The 20098-nt window shown below is 54.0% G+C and overlaps 1 protein-coding gene across 6 annotated transcripts in view; it reads left to right on the top strand.

Moving 5' to 3' along the window:
* Positions 1–4418: 4418 nt before the first annotated feature.
* Positions 4419–20098, top strand: part of Fbrsl1 (fibrosin like 1) — a 77190-nt gene continuing 61510 nt past the window's right edge. For 5 of the 6 annotated variants that reach the window (XM_051161760.1, XM_051161756.1, XM_051161759.1 and 2 more), the window contains exons 1-2: positions 4419–4706; positions 16019–16219. In XM_051161760.1, coding sequence (XP_051017717.1) covers positions 4419–4706; positions 16019–16219 — 489 coding nt within the window. Of the gene's footprint in view, positions 4707–16018; positions 16220–16970; positions 18488–20098 lie in introns of those variants that run through there. The other variant, XM_051161761.1, reaches the window with a different exon arrangement.

Below are 20098 nucleotides of genomic sequence, written 5' to 3' on the forward strand. Positions count from 1 at the left end.
GTGGCACATGCCTCTAACCCCAGCATTCGGCAGGCAGAGGCCTCTGCGTTTGAGGCCAGCCTGGTCTAGAGGGAATTCCAGGACAGCCAGGGCTACACATAGAAGCACTGTCTCAAAAACCCAAAATTAACTCTGGTACAAAAAAAAAAAAAAAAAAGAATGAAATTAGACAGATGATTGATAGATACATTTCAGCACAATTAGGGTCTTTTACCATGAGGGTGGTTAACACAATCAACCAGTTTTTCCTTTGGTTGGTTGGTTGGTTTGGTTTTAGTTTTTTTGAGACAGGGTTTCTCTGTGTAGCCCTGGCTGTCCTGGACTCACTTTGTCCAGGCTGGCCTTGAACTCACATCAATCCGCCTGCCTCTGCCTCCCAAGTGCTGGGATTAAAGGCGTGCGCCATCACCTCTGGCTAATCAAGTTTAAGGCCTGCGTGTACATGACCTTGAAGTATGATCTGACTCCTTTTTCAGGTATCTTGTGGGAATCTCACAGACAACACTAACCCTTTATTTACAGTAATAGCACCCGACTTTCTCTGCGAGCCTGTGACTTAGGCTTTATCTTAGCAGCTGGGATCCAGACCAACAGACTTCAGGAAGTGACTTGTGACCTCATTTAAATACTTAAGTAACGCAACCACCGCCCCCTTTTATTTTTTTAATTTTTTGGTTTTTCAAGACAGGGCTTCTCGGTGTAGCCCTGGACCCCTTTGTAGAGCAGGCTGGCTTCCAATCCACCTGTCTCTGTCTCCCAAATGCTGGGATTAAAAGTGTGCATTGCCACCCAAGGCCTAACTAGTTTCAATAAGAAGGAAAAGCAGAAATGTAAAATATCACAATTACCCTTCTTAGAATTTGAAAAGACCCTTTGACTGCCCGTCCTAAGATGTAAAACACCATAGGAAAGGGAGGAAGGTGGAGGTGGGGCGCGGCTTTGTCGAAGGCAGTAGGGGAAGGCTACCCTGCTGAAATGTGCCTGTTTTATAGATTTACTCCCTTTTTCCTTTCTCCTTGATTCTCCTTAATCTACAGATATGTTTTATTTGGTTTTTCAGACAGGGTCCTGGCTTGTCCTGGAACTTACTATGTAGACCAGGCTGGCCTCGAACTCACAGAGATCCATCTGCCTCTGCCTCCTGAGTGACCCCCCCCCCCACAGGACTTTTGTTCAAAAGAATGGAATCAGCCTGTCCGTGGTGGCACACGCCTTTAATCCCAGCACTGGGGAGGCAGAGGCAGGTGGATCTCTGTGAGTTCGAGTCCAGCCTGGTCTACAAAGCAAGTCCAGGATGGCCAAGGCTACACAGAGAGACCCTGTCTGGGAGTGGGGGTGGTGGGGAATGGAACCTAAATTGTATCTTTTACTGTGGGTGAAAACATAGCATCCTAAGCTGCCCAAAAGATTGTAAAATCACAAGGTTATAATATTGTCCCCTACCTTTCTGGTCAATCCACTGTGAACACCAGGGACCCCAGCATCCGTGGGAGGTGGTGACAGGAGGATCCGGAATTCTAGGCTTCCCTCGGCCATAGTGGAGGCCACACACTTCTGTTTCAAAACCCGAATCTTTTCTTTAATGGTTTATTTTTATTTTTTACGTGCACTGGTGTTTTGCCTGCATGTATGTCTGTGTAAGGGTTTTGGATCCCCTAGAACTGGAGTTACAGACAGTTTTGAGCTGCCATGTGGGTGGTAGGAACTGAACACTAGTACTCTGGAAAAGCGGCCGGTGATCTTCACTGCTGAGCCTTCTGTCAAGCCCCTCAGGAATCAAACCTTTTAAAGAGTTAATCCAGAAGGCCTGAAAAGACCTTGACTGGAGACCACCCCTTTACAGACACCCGAAGTCTCCACACCTGGCTTGGAGCCTGCATTCTTACTCAGCTGAAGGAAGGCAAGACTTCCCTCTTACCCAGATCCCTCCTCAGTGCGCCTGCCGAAATGTACAGCTTGCCTATGCTGTTTCTTTGTTTTCCTCTCAAATTCTAGTAAAAGGTCCCCAGGCTTTGTCCTGAGTATTTGTACATACCTCTATCTACAAAACTAAGAACTCAGGAAGCCACCCGTATTCCCTTATAACAGGGGCGCCTCACTCTGGGAAGGAATGAGTAAAGACCAGAGCTGTGGGGAGACAGGCAGTAGCCTGGGAAGCAGCTGTTTGTGGAGGGTCTCTGTGTTGCCAGTCCTTGCAAACCTGGGTGGAGACTTGGGCCATCAAAATGTCTCTGTTAAGTGGAAGCAAGAGAGAGAGAGCTCAGTCAGCGGCTCAGGTAAAACGAGCCTGTTCCCAGCCCATCTTAGCCCGGCCTCCCTCACTGTGCTTCCTGCGGGGAAAATCCATTCAGAAATCGCTCCACAGCTGCCTTCCCTGGGGGAATAGTTGAGCTAGAGCCCCATTCCCCCAGGGGGACTGTAGCTGGTCCCTAAGTTGGAAATGAATTAAAGGATGTAAGGAAGCTGGGAGTTTTCTACCCCAGGGGAACTAAGGGAATTGGGAAGGAAAGGTCCCTAGCCTGGTCTCCGGAGCCTTTCCCCCGCCCACGCCCCGCTTTCACTGAGGCAACGCTCTTGAGAACTGTGGTGTTGGGTTTCAGGCCCGGAACTAGAGGCTGATGTGCCTATTTAACATAGCAAAGCGGACCTGGCCTCCAGGTTCTCCCAGTCCCAGCCTGTTCCTGGGCACTGCTGCTGTACCCCAGCTTCTGCGAAGAGATTTCCAGCCCAGGCTCTTCACTATTATAATCCAGACATTTTTGCTCTCTCTCCCCCTCTCCCAGCATTTCTGATAAGCAAGTCTACCTTCTATTTCTATTGAAGACTTTAAAATGTGGGTTCTTGGGTTAGATAAGCAGAGGGTGGGGGTGTCCTCGGGAGGAAGTGTGTTAGAGAGAAGTGAGCTGGAGTGAGAGGGTGCTTTGGTTTTGCTTTCCACGCTTAGCTAATTAGATGCTAGCTGTGTTTTCATAATAAAACCTGGAACGGGAGGAGAGCCGGGAGACCCACCCCGACCAAGTGTAGGCTGGCAGGTGTGCTGGTGTCTGGGTTGGAAGTGAAAGGGCACTTGTGGAAGGTAGGCCATCTTCCCGGATGCCCACGGGACAGCATTGCAGAGAGCCTGTGGCCTTCTTGGGGCCAGATGATGTGCACCTGAGGTCCTGTTCAGGGGCTTTCTCCCGCTGTGTCTTTTTCCTCTCAGGGCCTCCAATGCTCAGGGTGATGGCCTGGCTCAGTGTGACTTTTCACTCAATACCTCCCTTTTCTTCACGTCAACTGTTCCCACTTGAGTCATCAAAGTACCTCAGAACAAGGTTTTTAAGGGCAATTGCTGTGTGAATTAGTGTCCTGCTCCACGTGCACCAGGTGCCGAGGAAACCCACCGTTTTGTCCAGCTTCGAATTTCCTTAGCTGCCCATTCCCCACGTCTTCCGCGAGCAGCAGTCTCCAGGTCCCTAAGGAAAGCACGCTTGAGCCTAGAGGGTTTGGTTTTCAGAGAGCCAACTAATTTAGCTTTGGAGGCAGGGTGAGACTGGGTTGAGGGCTTGCAGGTGGAGGACGACATAAACATCCAGGACAGTGGGTACCCATTACGGACCGGCCCACTCGCTCCGTGCTTCAAAGACCCATCGCCTCCCACGTGGAAATGAGAGCGTGTAGCCGAGTAGGCGTGGTCAGCTGGGCGGGGCACGGAGGGGGCAGGATCTGGCCAAGGACTAGGCACACCGCCTCGCACAGGTGAGCAGGATTGGAAAGCTAGGGCGGGGCTTAAGGAACCCAGCGAGTTTAGGGTGGAGAGGTGGCACTGGGCAGAAAGGGGCGTGGCCTGACGGGGAGTCGGAGCGCGGAATTCTAAGGAGAAATGAGCGACGGTGCGGCCTGCTGCAGGGGCGGGGCAGAGGGAAGACCCTCCCCTAGGGGCGGGGCCTAATGTGGCTGGGCGAGGGGCCATCGAGTCCGGAAGGGCGGGGCCGGGGCGGGGCCGGGGCGGGGCGGAGCAGGCGGGTCAGCCTCCCCCTGCTGCACCCGCTTCCTCTGGCACTCCGGCCCGGCGGAAGTGCGTCAGTTGTTATCCGCTCCGGCCGCTGCCACTACTGAGTCTGCCCCACGATCCCGGTGCTCAGGAGCTCCGCCACCCCGCCGCCCTCGGCCGCCCGCTGTCACCGCCCGCCCGTAGCCATCGGCTGTGTTCCCCGAGGCCCTGGTGTAGGGCCGCCGATCGCCGGCTGCCCTCCGATGCGCCGCGCCCGGACCCGGGGTCCCAGCCCGCGCGGCGTCCGGTGCTGAGAACCCGCGCCCGGCATGCCCGCTCCGGCCCCGAGCCCGCCCCGGCCCCGAGCCCGCGCCGTGCCCTCGCAGCCCCGCGGCGCGGCGTAGCAGGCGGCGCGGGGCGCCAAGGTCACAGCCGCGGCGCCGCCATGGTGGCCAAGGTCCGGCCGAGCCGCCGTTCGCGCGCGCAGCGAGACCGCGGCCGGCGTCGGGAAGCCGCCCGGGACGCCCGCGCGCAGAGCCCGTCGTCGGGCGACGAGCCGGAGCCCAGTCCCGGCAAGGAGAACGCGGGACTCCACGGCGCGCCACCCCAGCGCCCGACGCCCCTGCGCGCCGCGCGCCCCCCGCGGCGCCGCCGCCGCGAGTCCAGCTCTCAGGAGGAGGAGGTTATCGACGGCTTCGCCATAGCCAGCTTCAGCACCTTGGAGGCCCTGGAGGTAGGTGGGCTGGAAGGGCCGACCCGGGGCCATGGAAGCCCCTCCGCACGCCGCCTGGGCCGGCGCTGCACCTTGCCAGGAAGGAAACCCGGAGCGAGGGGTGTGTGGGAGGACCTAAACCATGCCGTCCAAGCGGGCCTTGTAGCAGTTGTTACTTGTTGCCAAGTTATCGTTGGTTCCAGGACCAGCTGGGGATTTGGACGGTGTCGGGCCTCGGGAGGCACCGACGATAAGATGGACTCTTGGGGTCCTTGCTGTTCAAGGGTTGTTTGGAGGGGACAAGGAATCAACTGACAGATGCTTGGTGGTTATTTATTTCGTGGGTGTAGGTACTGATTTACTAAAAATACCACCTGTGCGGCTGAGCAAAGTGTCCTTCCTACCTGAACTCAGGTTAGCAGAGGAGGAAGTGGGACAGTGTAATCAAAATGGCCAGCCAGCCAGTGAGTGGGTGGGTGGGCGGGCGAAAGAGGCCACTGTGCCTCTGGAAATACTGATCAGGCCTTCAGGGTACCAGGAGAGCCTTCAAAGGCCCTGCTAAGCCCTAGGAATGCAGAGCTCTCCATCTAGGTGAGCAGTGTGGGAACCACGTCTCCTCTGCTAGGTTGTAGTCCCAACTGATCTGCGATTCCCTAGTCTCAGGCAAAGCTTTGAGAAAGGGGAGTTGGTTATTGCACATCTAAAGAGAGTTCCCCCAAGTTCACATCCTAGTTTTGGGGTCTGCCGGGTCTGTAGCGGTGAGGGTCAGATGGTAAAGGCCACTGTGAGTAGCCCTGGGACGCTGTGAATGAACGCAGGGCTGGGCCATACCTTGTGTTCAGCCCCATGGTCTTCTGCCGTACATGAGTTCTGTGCCCAAGGCAGGGATCCTGAACTAAGGTGATTTGTGTAGTTGTATTGTGCCCGGTGCTGGATGTACTAAGACAGGATGGCTTGGGCTTTTCTGACTTAATGATACTGACATAGCCAGACACTACTAAAGCAGCCCTTACATTGCAGCCATGGTACCACGTGTTGCAGATCTGCAGTCTCACCTCCCACCTTGCTGTACCTGTGTCTGCTGCCAGGTCCAGGAAGAACTCTAAGAGCCTGATCGTTAGTTTGGCCTTTTCCCCGGCTTTACAGCCTCACCTTAAGAGCTGTTTTCCTGCCTGTGTACTGTTTGGTGTTGTCAATTAAGATCTCATCTGAAGCAAGGATGTTTCTTTTTGGCCTTTTTGGGGGAGAGGGGGCGGGTTTCAAGACAGGGTTTCTCTGTGTAGCCTTGGCTGTCCTGGACTCGCTTTGTAGACAAGCTGGCCTTGGCTTCGATCACAGGGATCCACCTGCCTCTGCCTCCCGAGTGCTGGGATTAAAGGCCTGCACCACCACGCCCAGCTTTTTTTTTTTCCCAGACAGGGCCTCTCTATATCACTGACTTTGTAGACCAGGCTGGCCTTGAACTCAGGCATCCGCCTGCCTCTGCCTCTGGAGTACTGGGCTTAAAGATGTGAGCCACCAGGCCAATCTGCAGGGACATTTCTTTTTTTTTTTTTTTTTTTGGTACTGTAGAACAGGCTGGCCTCAAACTCACAGAGATCCGCCTGCCTCTGCCTCCCAAGTGCTGGGATTAAAGGCGTGTGCGCGCGCATGTGGGTATGTCCTTTTGTACCTTTTGGTTTCCTACCACACTGGAGACTGACTTGGTAACCCTGGGATTCCCCCTCAAACTTGTCAATGGGAGGATTGTGCCTTTGGATTCCCAGTACCCAAAACAAAAACAACATAGACTCCACATAGGGAAGAGAGGAATGGCCCTTTAGGAAGCCTTAAGGTCACATCTCACTGTCATGATACCACAGCCCATATCTAAGTGGTCTGTTTGTGTTGGCTCCAGGTGTGTATTTCTTTTTGTTTATTTGCTTGTTTGTGTTTGTTCGTTTGTGACCAGGCTGGCCTCAAACTCACAGATCCACCTCCAGAGTGCTGGGACTAAAGGTGTGCTCCACGATCCACCACGCCCGCCACCAGTGCATAGCTTGCCACCTCTTCTAGGCCACATATAGGTTGGCTTTTACAGGCTCACCAGTTTACCCCGGGGCTCTGAGAGATTATCCTGGCTGTCCCTATACACATACAGAGCCTTGGTACCCTCACGGCAGTCTCACTTCTGACCTTCTGAGCCTGGCCGTGAGAGGTGCGTGTGCCACCATGCCCAGCAAGATCAAGTAATTTATAATGCCCTCCTATCGTAGTGATGACTAGTTCACCCTGCTAGTTGGCTTTATAGATATGAATTTGTTTAATGGCCCTTTAATCAGGTTTGGCCACTCCCACTCTACAGATGAGGAATCCGAGGAGGCATAACCAGACTGGAGTCTGCAGCCTCACATGTTTCAAGAGATGGCCAGCTACATTCTCAGGACTCCAGCCCAGAAGGCGAGCTTGTCTCAACAGTGACTTTAGGGTCCCTGCATGATGTCACGACACTGTTTGAGTGTCCGAGAAGCCTGCACTACCCTCCATGTTAAGTGCCCGTTACCTCGTTTGAGGTGTCTGTGTAGGCCCCCTGTGCCATGGAAGGATGTCCGTTACCGAGCTTGAGGTGCCTGTGTCGGCCCCCTGTGCCAGTGCAGCCTCAGATAATCTTTGCACATTTCCCTTTGTCCTTGAAGTGGACGATACATACTTCCCCAAATGTTATGGTGCTTGTTGGCTAGAGGGTGCAGGATGACACTTAATGATCCACAGATTTAGACTCCTGTTGGAACTGAGGGCAAGTGGGCTGAGCTCCTTAGCAGGCTGAATAAAGGACAAGACCCGTAGAATAATAGATTCTTGGACATTTAGAAAATGTAGAGGTGGGGTTTTTTTGTTTGTTTGTTTGTTTGTTTGTTTTGCCTTTCGAGACAGGGTTTCTCTGTATCCTTGGCTGTCCTGAACTCTCTTTGTAGACCAGGCTGGCCTCGAACTCAGTGTTTGCCTGCTTCAGCCTCTGGAGTACTGGGATTAGAGGTGCGCGCCACCTCGCCCAGCTAGGAAATGTAGCTCTTGTTCCCTTGGTGATAGGGGGCGGTGCTCCCCTCACACCCAGCAGTGAGAGGGTTAGGAGCTGGTGTACGGCCAGAAGCATCCCCTCCACCCAACAGAAGTGCGTTAGGTCACTGAACAAGTTGTGCTGGTACCTGTATGTCTAGGAGGCAGGCTGAGCCCTGCATCCAGCCCCAGGCAGCACTTTGTGTCCCTTAGGGCTAAGGCTCTGGGGCCCAGGATCAGGTCCCTGTAGCTGGAAGGTGAACCGCATCCAGAGAGCATTTTTACTATAATCTCCAAGCAGAAGTGGTTTCATGTCATGTGATTTTGTTGATTTAAGCAGGAAGTTGATTGAGGGTGATTGGAAAGTCAAGGTCTTTAAGATGGGTGAGTTCTTGGAGGTTGTGTGTGGTACACGCCATCATACACACTGGAGGCAGAGGCAGGCCAGTTTGGTCTATAGAACTGGTTCCAGGGAAGCCAGAGAAACCCCCTCCCCCCAAAAAACCCCCAAACAGTTGGGTGTCATGTTAGTTCAACTCCTATAATCCCAGCACTCAGTGAGGCAGAGGAGTCAGATCTGTATGAGTTCAAGGCCAGCCTGGTCTACAAAGCAAGTCCAGGACAGCCAAGGCTACACAGAGAAATCCTGTCTCAAAAACCAAAACAAGGGGGGCTGGAGAGATGGCTCAGAGGTTAAGAGCACTGGCTGCTCTTCCAAAGGTCCTGGGTTCAATTCCCAGCAACCACATGGTGGCTCACAACCATCTATAATGTGATCTCATGCCTGCCTTCTGGCCTGCAGGGCTACAAGCAGGCAGAGCACTATATACATAAATAAACAAAATGAAACAAAACAAAACAAAATGAAAAACAAGCTGTCAGTCTAGCTGAGAGCCCCTAGTCTGTAATGTGACTTCCGTGAATGGCTGAACAGCAAAGTAGACCTGGGGGTTTACCATGAGTCTCATGTCTGTAGGTATAGGGTCTTGGGACACAGCTTGGGAAGGAAGGCATTCACTGGCTGTGTTCTGGGGTAGGTGGTCTTTCTGTGACCCGAACAGGGAGTGCGTGCCCCACACTGTTCTGCATCTATATGCCCATGCCCTGCCCTGTCTCTGTACATAGCTGTGGGAACTGAGACCACACAGACATCTGGGTGGGCAGAGAGGAGCGCTATGGCAGGCAGTGTTTTCCATTCAAGAGTCTGAACATCTTGTCCAAAGTACCTCCTTGTGGCTGCCTCCTGTTGTGAGGTTTGGTGTGTGCACATGCTTTGTCCGAAGCCTGGAATCTAAGCTGTCCTTGGACTGTGTTGGCCACTCACAGGAGGTGAATAGATGGACATAGCATGAAAGCAAGGCTGTCTTAGGCACCTTAGCCCATGCGAGTGCAAGGCCTTGGGCCGCCTGGTCTGGAGCCCACACTTTCTTGGCCTGCCGTGCCTGGTACTGTGATGCAGGAGAGCCCCCCCCCCCCCCCCCCCCGGCTGTATAGCTCCTATTTATCTCCTGGAAGCTCTTCTCTATGCATCTAGATCCTGCCTCCCTGGAGTCCCGCACACTCAACTTGGACCTTGGTTAGAACTATTCTTCCACTTGGAAGGCTCTTTCCCCAAACTATCTGCTTGTTTAGGAAGGCCACAACAGGGAGTGGCACCTCCTGTCCCTTTACGGCTCTTTCTGTCCTGCTCTCCTCTAGCAGGCTGACCTGGATCTGCATGAACAAGAGCCCTGGGAACAGGCCTAGAGTGACACCTGGAGGAGAGACATGACCACAGTGTGGCTGGAAGGGGCGCTCTGAGGGTGGTTCCTTGGTCTCCTGGCCTGAATTTGCTGTGTACCTGATAACCTGCCTCTTCCTCCCAAGTGCTGGAATTAGAAACGTATGTATCATACCAGACTTGGTGTGGTATGTGGCATCAAGGCCAGGTCTTGCCTGGTGTGGTGGCACTCACCTTTATAATCCCAGCACTTGGGAGGCAGAGGCAGGTGGATCGCTTGAGTTTGAGATCAGCTTGGTCTACACAAAGAAACCTTGTCTGAAAAAAAAAACAAAACAAAAAGGCCATACTAGGCAAACGCTTTACCACTTGAGTTACATTTTTTTTTCTTTTTCTCTTTCTTTTTCTTTTTTTGTTTTTGTTTTTTGAGACAGGGTTTTTCTGTGTAGCCTTGGCTGTCCTGGATTTGCTCTATAGACCAGGCAATCCTCCTGCCTTGGCTTCCCAAGTGCTGGGATTTAAGGTGTGCACCACCACCGTCCAGCTTTTTTCCCCCTAAAAGACAAGGTTTCTCTGTTTAACAGCCTGGCTGTCCCGGACTCACTTTGTAGACTAGGCTGGCCTCGAACTCACAGCGATCCGCCTGCCTCTGCCTCCCGAGTGCTGGGATTAAAGGCGTGCACCACCACGCCCGGCTTTTTTTTTTTTTTTTTTTTTTGAGACAGGGTTTCTCTGTGTTAACCTTGGCTGACCTGTAGACCAGGCTGGCCTGAAACTCACAGTGATCCCCCTGTCTCTGCCTTCCAAGCGTGTTTTATTTGTTTTGTTACACCTTTCCCCCCTCCAAATCCTTTTTTAGAAAGATTTATTTATTATGCATACAATGTTTTGCCTGCATGTACATCTACCCGCCAGAAAAGGGCACTAGATTTCATTATAGATGGTTGTGAGCCACCATGTGGTTGCTGGGAATTGAACTCAGGACCTTTGGAAGAACAGCCAGTGTGCTTATCCTCTGAGCCATCTCTCCAGCCCCCCCTCCAAACTCTTGTTCTGCTTTAGTGAGAAGCCCTTTTCCCAAAGCTACTGGGCCGCGCTCTGGAGTTCTCACTGGGTCCTGCAGCACTTGGCTCTGGTCATCCTGCTTTGCTTGTGCTGCCAGTTTCATTTTCATCTTGCATTCCTTTTTTCATTTTGTTTTTCTAGACAGGGAATCTCTGGTATAGCCCTGGCTGTCCTGGAGCTCCCACTGTGTAGACAAGGCTGGGCTTGAAATCAATCACAGATCCACCTGCCTCTGAGTGCTGGGCTTAAAGGTGTGCACCACTACACCTGGCTTCATCTTGCGTTCTTAGCACTGCCAAAGCCGTGGCTTGGTGGTTTTTCTCTGACGGTTGCACATATGGAAGGTGTCCATTCTAGGTTTTGCTATGAGCTTTGCCGCTGTGGGGTTGTGCTGAGGCTATCCTGTTCCACCAGCTTGCCTGCTGGTTTGGATTGGGAATTTCTTTTTCTACATTCTGGAATAACTATCTTTTTTTTCCCCCCCCCTAAATAAAAATCTTAGGTCCTTGAGTCTAGTCTTGTTAGCTGGTGACAGTTGGTCAGTGTGGTTTGTGGTGGGGCCTGGCTTTTGAGTCAGGAAGCCTTCTTAGGAGGTGGTGTGTGAGCAGAAGCCAAGACCTGTAGGGCTACAGGGTACAGCACAACGCATCTCTAAAGCCCGGGTGACTTGAGCCTGGTTTTGGGTTGGGTGGTCCGGGAGGGGCCCAATCCACTCAACTCCTGTGGCTCAAGCTGCCTCCTATCTACACTCACCGTAGCACCCTCCACCCAGACTCCACAGTTATGGGATAACTTCCTTGTGAGCTACCGTGAGCTCCCTGTTCCTACCAAGATGATCTGTGCTTGAATCTAGGCCGCTGTTAACCTACAGCTCTTCCACCCACTAGGATGGAGAGAACCTGTGCTCCCGACCTGTGCTCCCCTGTGGTCATAGCTTCCAGCTCTGGGTGAATCCTTGGCTGGGTGTCAGGGGGATGTGATGAGCTGCAATAGAGTAGAGCATATGGGAAAAACATTGCAGTGGGACAGCAGGCACCTGGCCGGCCCCCGCATGCATACCAGCTCGTCTCTGCTGGCCCTCTCTCCATAGGTGTTCAGTGTCACCTATGCCAGGGAGCTGCTTTCTCTCCACACTGAGCAAAGCAGAAGGCAGCCCTTGACTGGAGGCTAGGCCTGTGGATATGGATGTGGAGTAGATCTGCTTGACCCAGCAAGAACAGCATGGCGATTTTGATACCTTCACAGACACAGATTGGCAGGACTAGAGAAGTGCAGGGAGGGCGATGCCACGTAGGTCCACTCCTTGCCAGGAGCCTGCTCCTCAGCCCTCCCTGTACGGCAGGTTAGACAGGGCCTTCTGTACTAGTTTGCAGGGCTGGTGCATAAGCAGGCAGGCCCAGCTGAGTGTTGGTGACCCGGGCTTAGTGTTGGTGACCTGGGCTGACTGGGCCAGTGGCGTGAGACTCCTATCCATCCTATAAGCCCTATAAGGTCTGTCACCACTGAGTGTTAGCAGGGCCTGGGAGGGGTGTGGCTGGAGTCTGGGGCCCATGGAGAAAGAGGCACAGAATAGTGGGCTTCAGGCCACCTTGGAGGGAACCAGTTAGAGTACAACTGAAAGGAGAGGGGGTGCTGGTGCCTTTTGGGGATGGCTAGTCATTGGGTGGCAGCTTAGAAAGTACATTTCAGGGCTGGAGCGATGGCTCAAAGATTAAGAGCCCAGGACTAATCTTCCATAGGTCCTGAGTTCAATTCCCAGCACCCACATGGTGGCTCACAACCATCTGTAATGAGATGTCCTTCCCTCTTCTGGCCTGCAGGTGAACATGCAGGCAGAACACTGTATACATAATAAATAAATCTCTACCTGAGTAAAGAAATGTACCAGCTAGGCACTATTGTTCCTCAGCACAGCAGGAGCTTTTCTGTGTGGTTTCTACTGCAAACTGGGATGGATAGCATCTGGGTTTGTGGCTTAATAGCGCAGACAGCTGTCTTGGCCAGCTCAGCATGTGTAGTGCATACAGCTGTGTATTAGGGTGATTCCCGGTAGGAGCCTAGTTATGGCATGGTTAGGTAGCCCAACTCTGGTTCTCACTTGAAGCAGCTGCCTCAGGAGGGGAACAGCCACTTGTCTCTTGGACTTCTCAGGATGCCTGGGTGGTAAAGCTATAGTCCCTCAAAATCTTGGCCTTAACCCCCCACTGCCTTGTTGCTTAGTGGCAGAAACAAGTTAATGCTGCACTGTCCAGGGTGCAGGTGTGGTTGGAGGATTTTGTGGGTTGGGATTTCCTCCTGGTAGCCCTAAGGAGGCTGCAATGTTGTTCCTATCCTCATGGAGAAACTGAGGCACAGAACAGAATAAGGCGTTTCCTGAGTGTCCATGGCTGGCTGGTGAGGCACTGATGAGAGTCTGACATAGATCCCTAGAGAGTGGCAGCTCCCTCTGTTCCTGCTTTGTCCACGTTGATGATGACACTTGCCTGGGCATCTGACTGGACGTCTAATTCCAGCCTGCCATGTCCAGTTCTGCATTTTGGCTGTGGTCCTCACCGCTCTCCACATACAGCTAGTTCTCTACCCTGACAGCTTCCCCATCTCCAAAAGGCCCAGAGTTCTCACAGAGGTGCTTGTCTTCGTCCTGGCCTCACTGCCCCTCAGGCACCGGCTCTGGGGTGCTCATGCTCGCCGTAGGGATTTGATTGCCCCTTGCTTGAGCAGACTCCGTTCTGTATGACGTGCCCTGCCCTCCTGTGTTGCCAGTACACTTAGAACTGGGGACTGAGTGGCCTAGACTTACACTGGGAAGGAGCACAGCGACCGTCCAGGGAGGGATGTGTGGCTTCTGATGAGGTGAGGCGGTGCTACCTTCAGTATCCCCTTCTCCCTCCATCTGAGAAGGATTGGTCAAGCAGAGTTGGGGGTATGCTAGCTTCTCAAGGCTCTGTCACCCACATTCTGTTCTCAGGCTACAGGGTCACTAGTGAGCTTCTACACACTCCCCAGCCACTGTCTCCTCACTCCCAGAAAGAGGCCCTCAGCCCTCAGCCTTGCCAGCCAGGCATAGCAGGAAAGTCTGGGAACTACTGGGAAAATCTGCTTCCTGCTCTGAGCCTTGGTTTCTGATCTGTAGGAAGAGTAGTCAGGACACACGTGCTTGTCTTGCCACCACCGGACACCAGGATGAGCCCTGTGGGGACATGCTTAGGTTCCTGTCGTCTTTTAGACTCAGTCTACCCCAGTCAGACCCTGCTGGACCTCTGTCCAGAGCCAGGCCTCTGGTAGCGCTCTCCCCCCAACGCAGAGAGGAAGAGCAGGCTCGGTCACCGCCCCTCCTCCACTCACTTCAGCACCCCCAGATCCTTTCATGCCCCAGGCTTGTGGCTCCAGCTGCTCCTGTGTTGCAGAAGAGGCTTTTGGGGGACACCTTGGGTGACAGCTGAGAAACAGCTGTGCTGGAGCTTGGCAGGGCCTGGAGTGGCAGAAGTGAGACATGAGGTGTGACTTCCCAGGACTGAGAGTGGGGTGCAGGCCTGCCTTGCTCTCTGTCTAAGGAAAAATGGCTTAGGGTAGACTGTCCCTAGGAGTCCTGACCTCATGGGAGAGCACTGAGGGTCCAGTCTGTCCTGACTGGGGCAGAGGGCCTCGAAGACCACCACTCCCAGGACATCCTGGAGCAGGCATCAGCCATGTGCAGGGACCTTGGCTTTGTCCTGGACCCCAGATGTTTCCCCTTTCTGCCTTAGCAACAGTTTTGTCCTAGGGCTCAGAGAAAATATGTCCCCCACCTCCATAAAGGCATGGGATTGAGTACTTTTATTTTTTGAAACAGGGCTTCTTTTTGTAACCTTGCCTGCCCTGAAACTTGCTATGTAGACTAGATTGGCTTTGAACATATGCATGTGGGTTGGATGTGGTGGTCCATGCCTTGGATCCCATCACTGGGGAGGCAGAGGCAGGGAGATCTCAGATCCAGGCCAGCCTGGTCTACAAAGTGAGTCCAGAACAGCTAGGACTACAGGTAGAGAAACCTTGTCTCAAAAAACAAAAACAGAACAAACAAATGTGTGTGTGTGTGTGTGTGTGTGTGTGTGTGTGTGTGTGTGTGTGTGTGTGTGTGTGTGTGTAATAAAGAGATCTGCCTGCTTCTGGAGTGCTGGCATTAAAGGCGTGTGCCACCACACCCAGCCTCTTGAGCACTTTCTTTGCTCTCCTAATATGCTAGGTGAAAGTTGTTTTACACTAAGAATTTCAGAATTAAGGTTGGTGACAGCCCTGCTAGTAGCCCCTCAAGTCACCTTTGTTCCCTCAGTCTAGTGTACACACAAGGTTCATTTATGAAGGGAAATTTGAAAGTCTCTTCTTTTGGCTTAGGGGCTGGCAGCTGTCACTCAGCCCATCCCTAGGCTAAGAGGGGCAGATGGCCAAATAAAACAGTCCTATGTGCCAGATGAGGCCAGAAAGTGGCCAGCGGAGTGGGAGGGGCCAATGGGAGTCTCTGCCCCGCCCCTTTCTAAAAGCCAAGTGCCAAACCGATGCACAGGAAGGATGGGTAGTGGACTCAAACCCTTGGCGAGGGCCTGCACCCAACTGGCTGCCGGCATTCCTTCTGACTACTTCCTTTTCTGCTGCCTTTCTGCTTTTTGGGAAGTCAAAGCTGCTGTCTCTTCGCATCACCCTCTGGTGTCCTGGTCAGACTGCCATTGCTTAGTGCCCATTACAGGTGACTCCAGTTTGTTTAGGCTTTGGGTCTAACATACCCTGCAGCAGCCACATCTCAACTATAACTAAGAGTTCCTGTAGCTCTTTCCCAGCCTTTAGCAGCAGGACATTCTGAGAGAGCCCAGGGCCCGTGGGGACAGGTGACTAGATGGTCTGCAGTGTGGGGACAGTGAGATTAGGACCTGCAGAATACTTGTGTGTACTGCAGAAGGTCCTTTTACTCAGCCCTGACCTGTCCAAGACTGACAGGCAGGGCAGGAAATGTAAATCTTTTGTCTCCGTGTGTGTCTGTAGACCTTTTCACTGGCGCTGCTTTGGGGGGAGCCTAAGGTGCATGTGAGTCTTCACCTCACTTCTGTAGCACCATCGTGATCAGTGCTGGTCATTGCTACCGAAGTAGAGGCCCCAGAACGTGGGGTACAGATGGTCATAGACATTACAGAGGACTGTAGTGACCATAAAGCCTCTCTTCAGTCACCTGGAGTGAGTTTCCTATTCTATATAGCATGTTGACAGGGACACTTCTTGTGTGTCCCTGGTGAGGGTGGCAAATATCCTTAGCCTTAGACCATCATGTCACCTCAGAGTTACCAGGTGTGCCAAATGTGCACACCCTACAATACTGTATACTGAGCCCCTGGGGATTTGGGGCTTCCCATGTCACCCACCCATCACCTGTCCCTTCCCTTTCACACATGGCTCCTTCCCCACAGGAGGCACAGTAGCCTGGAAGCCTGCTTTGTCTCCCTAGGGCGTTCCCACAGCTGACAGGTGTTTCCTTCCTCTGCAGAAGGATATGGCTTTGAAGCCACATGAGCGGAAGGAGAAATGGGACCAGCGCCTCGCCAAGAAGCCCCGAGAGTCCGAGAACTGCCCATCTGCCGAGCTGAGTGAGAGCAGGCAGGCCCTGGAGGCCGGCGGTCCAGGGCAGGACCCCGAGCCCGCTTGTGATGAAGCAACGAGGAAGGTCCCACTGCAGCCCTCCAAACAGGTGAGCATCCTGTGCCCTCCCCGACTTTAGACCTCTGCAGTGGTGGGATCTGCACCAGGACCCTACGCGAGCCTGGACCCCACCCTTTGGCGTCTCGCGTGCCTGGCAATGCACTTCATCATGGCTGGGCTCGTGGGGAACGGAGTAGACAGCTAGGAGCCAGGCTGGTCACAGAGGTGTGGGGACCTGTCTGCCCAGCTGGAAAGGCCTGCCTGGCCAGTGCTGTTGCTTTTCCCCGGGAGTACAGCGGTGTGTGCTGACCAGGACGGGTGGCAGTGCCAAGCTGATAGGCCAGCCCCGTTGCCCACTGCGCCCATCAGGTTCCGCCGACTAGGTGTCTCTGTAAATGGATGTACCATGCTCCTGCTAAGAGAGGGGACTGTTCAGAAAAGACTTCAGGTTGGTGGTCCAGGAGTGAGAGGAGAAACCAAGAAAAAGGATGGCTCCCCTGGCAGATTGTTCCTGACCAGATGAGGTCTGTTAGAGCAGATGGAAGCTGGGCTGGGCTGGGCTGCCTGAGGAGGGGTCTGTCCTGAATCATGGCACAGTGCTGCAGTTGCAATCCTCCTGGGGACCCTAAAACTGTACCTACTTCTCATAGAAAGGGCCTTTCCTCAGCAGTTAAGGCGCTGCTGTGAACTCCCTTGGGAATTGGGCTCTGGAGAGGGAATAGCATGTCTTGGGTCTGGGCAGGATGGGGGGTCCACCGGCACACCTGCCCAGGTGGACACATACTCTTTCTTCCATGCAGGTGTGCTCCCCAGAAGGGGGGCCGCTCCCAGCCAGCCCCTGGTACCAGAACGGCCCGGCCCAGCAACAGCAACAGCAACAGCCCAGCCAGTCCAGCCAGACCCAGGGGCCCCTCCCAGCCCCGGGGCAGCCCTGCCAGCCCCAGCGGCCACCCCTGGGTCAGCGTGTTTGGCCCCATCGATCACTTCTAGGCTTGAGACAGCCCTTCCAGCCCCGGCGCCCACTTCTGGGCCCTGGTCTGCACCGCCGGCCCCAGCATCTGCTTCCGGCCCCAGAGCAGCTCAGCCAGACCCAGCGCTCACACCTGGCTCAGTCCCGCAGGTCACTCATGGTTCTTCCAGGCTCCAGGCAGCGCCTGCGGTCCATCCAGACTCCATGGCATCGCTACCGCCCACTTCGGTCCCTGTTGACCTTGTGTCACCTCTGCCGGTCTCTACTGACCATATGGCACCATTGCCTACCTTTTCGGTCATGGACCACACTGTGTCCCAGTGACCAGCCCTGTAGGGCTGCCTCAGGACAGCTCTGCCAGCCCCCACGGTCCCTGCTATCCCAGTGCCAATCCCGTTGGACTCTCACTTTGCAACCACGCCGCTGTCCCACCCGCTGCCTTTCAGGCCAGTGCTGCGGCCCCCAGAGGGCACTCTTGGCCCCAAATCAGCAGAGCCAGCCCCATAGATCCCTCCTGGGCCAGCCTAGCTGCCCCCAACCGCCACCATTGGGCCCCAAGCAGCCTCAGCAATTAGTTGAAGGCCCAGAACAAACGAGTCCTCCCAACCTTGCCCTGCTGAGCCCTAGACAGTCACAACAACAGAAGTGCCCAAGCGTTGGCACAGAACAAGCTCACCTTCCCAAACAGCCCCTCATGGGCCCAAAGAAGCCCCTGAGGTCACTTCTGGGCCCAGACCGGCCTCGCAAACCCCGACCATTACTTCCCATACCGGATCGCCCTTCATTCCCGGGGCAGCCATGCCTGGCCCCCCAGCGTCTTCTGAGGCCCCTTTGTCAGCCAAGGCGGCGGTACCTGCTGGATCTGGTGCCAGCTCCTCATCCCCGGCCTTCAGTATTGGGTCATCCCTTCAGGCCCCTGAGGTCACAGTGGACTCGACACTCTGTCCCTGGGGTGACCCGGCCTTCAGTATTGGGTCATCCCTTCAGGCCCCTGAGGTCACGGTGGACTCGACACTCTGTGGCAGGGGTGACCCAGCAAGGTCCATCTGTGAGTCTTGGAGCCTGAGCCTCCTAGATAACTTCAGGGTGACTTTGTCATGCTACAATTGGACTGCACTAGTGAGAACCTTCACTCTGTAGGCCTAAGATTCTCTCCAGATTTCCCCAAGGCTGTTTCCAGGCTGCTTGGCATTTGGGGGCCCGAGGCCAAGGCCCAGCGCCATCTCATCAGGAGAGATGAACTCCATGTCACCCCACTATCCCTTCCACGGGTATTTGGCCTCTGCTGTCACTGTGTCCCTCACAGGTGCTGCTCTGTGGTGGATGCCTGCTGGGACAGCCACCATAAGGTCTTGGAGACTTTTGTGAACCCTGAGCATCTTTAGATGCCTCTAATTGCCAACCCTGAACCTCCCGTGCATGTAGGCAGCTCTGAGTGGTTTGTACATGTATGCCAGTATGTGTTCAGCACATGTGATGGAGTGCATGTGTGCAGTATGTGGTAGGCACATGTGACAGAGTGCACGTATGCCAGTATGTGGTGGGCACGTGTGGTGGAGTGCCAGCTTAGACCTTAAGCTCCTGTCCACACCCTCCCCTGACCTGAGCAGAATGGCTCAGGGGACTCAGGGCTACAATGTGGATTTGGTAGCCAGGTTTCAGGTCACAGTTTCTCTTAGCTGTGGGATGATGCGAGAGCTACAGACTCAACAGCTGCGTGAGAGGTGCAGGGGTGGCGACTCTGACTGCTGCCCCACCTCCAAGGCCTCTTTCTGCACCCCAGAGGCAGCACCTTGGGGCGGCTGGAAGCCTTGATATTGACACTGATTGCTACCGAGCCGTCTGCACCTGTCCCACAGCTCGCTACCCTGGTCAGGAGTGTACCTCCCTGCCCAGTCCCATCTCAGGGCAGCCCCCACACTGGAGTCCACGCGGCTAAATTGAGCCCCTGAAGGGGAGGCAACCAGAGCAGAGAGGACCCTAGGTTTGGGATTTCTGTGCTGGCTACCTGGGGTTCTCTGGGCTGAGCAGGCTCCGTGTTGTACCTGGTACCTCTTCTCCTTAGTCCTGTTTGCCCTGGACAGACCCTTTCTGATCCTCAGCTACAGCCTTTGAAGCAAGAGTTTGGGACTTATTTTTCTGATTATAAAAATAAAGTTCTGTGCCATTTGTATACTAGTGCTTTATAATTTAAGTAGATGACCTGTGTCCCGTGGTTTATTCCATTGAGTGTGTGTAGATGTGGTTTTCTATTTCCTAAGTGCCAGGTAGAGGAGACATGGAAGTCAAGTTCTGTCCTGTGGGTCTGGGGACGTCCTGTCCTGTCCTGTCCATGACCCAGGCAGGAGCAGTAGAGGTTTGAGGGGGATGTTGAGGGTAGAGCTCTTGAGGGCAGGGGTCACATCCTTTTGAACCAGGCCAGTCTTGAGGAGCGTGGTTGCATGGGGGTGGCCATGGACCTAGAGGGTTAGTGAAATGCTGTTCCTGGTAAGGCGCTGTCCTGTACCCACAGGCCCTTCGGCCCTGTCTGGGGCCAGAAAGTGCATTCTAACAGGAGCCTGGTGTACTGTGAGCATCCTCTACTGCCCTAATCCAGGCTGCTAGTGTAGCCGGCCACCCTGGGTGCCTGTCCTTGACTCCCACTTACTGTTTTATGTGTAGATACAAACCTTGCAGTGGTGGGCAGGCCAGCATAGATGGAGGCTGCTGTAACCATCTGGCTTTCTAGGACTGGTAACTAGGCGATTGTGGGCACTCACTAAGACTACTAGAACCTAGTGGGTGGCTTAGCAGGTGCTTGTGCATAAGCCCTGATCCCCAGATGCCACAAGGTGGCAGAAGAGAACAGATTCCTGAGCTGTTTTCAGGCCTCAACAGACGCTGTGACACATGTAAGCCTGGATACACACACCCACACACAATAAAGACCACAGTTAACATGGGGATGGCTATGTCACC

The sequence above is a fragment of the Acomys russatus genome, chromosome 19 (assembly GCF_903995435.1).
Source record: "Acomys russatus chromosome 19, mAcoRus1.1, whole genome shotgun sequence".
Classification (NCBI taxonomy): Eukaryota; Metazoa; Chordata; class Mammalia; order Rodentia; family Muridae; genus Acomys; species Acomys russatus.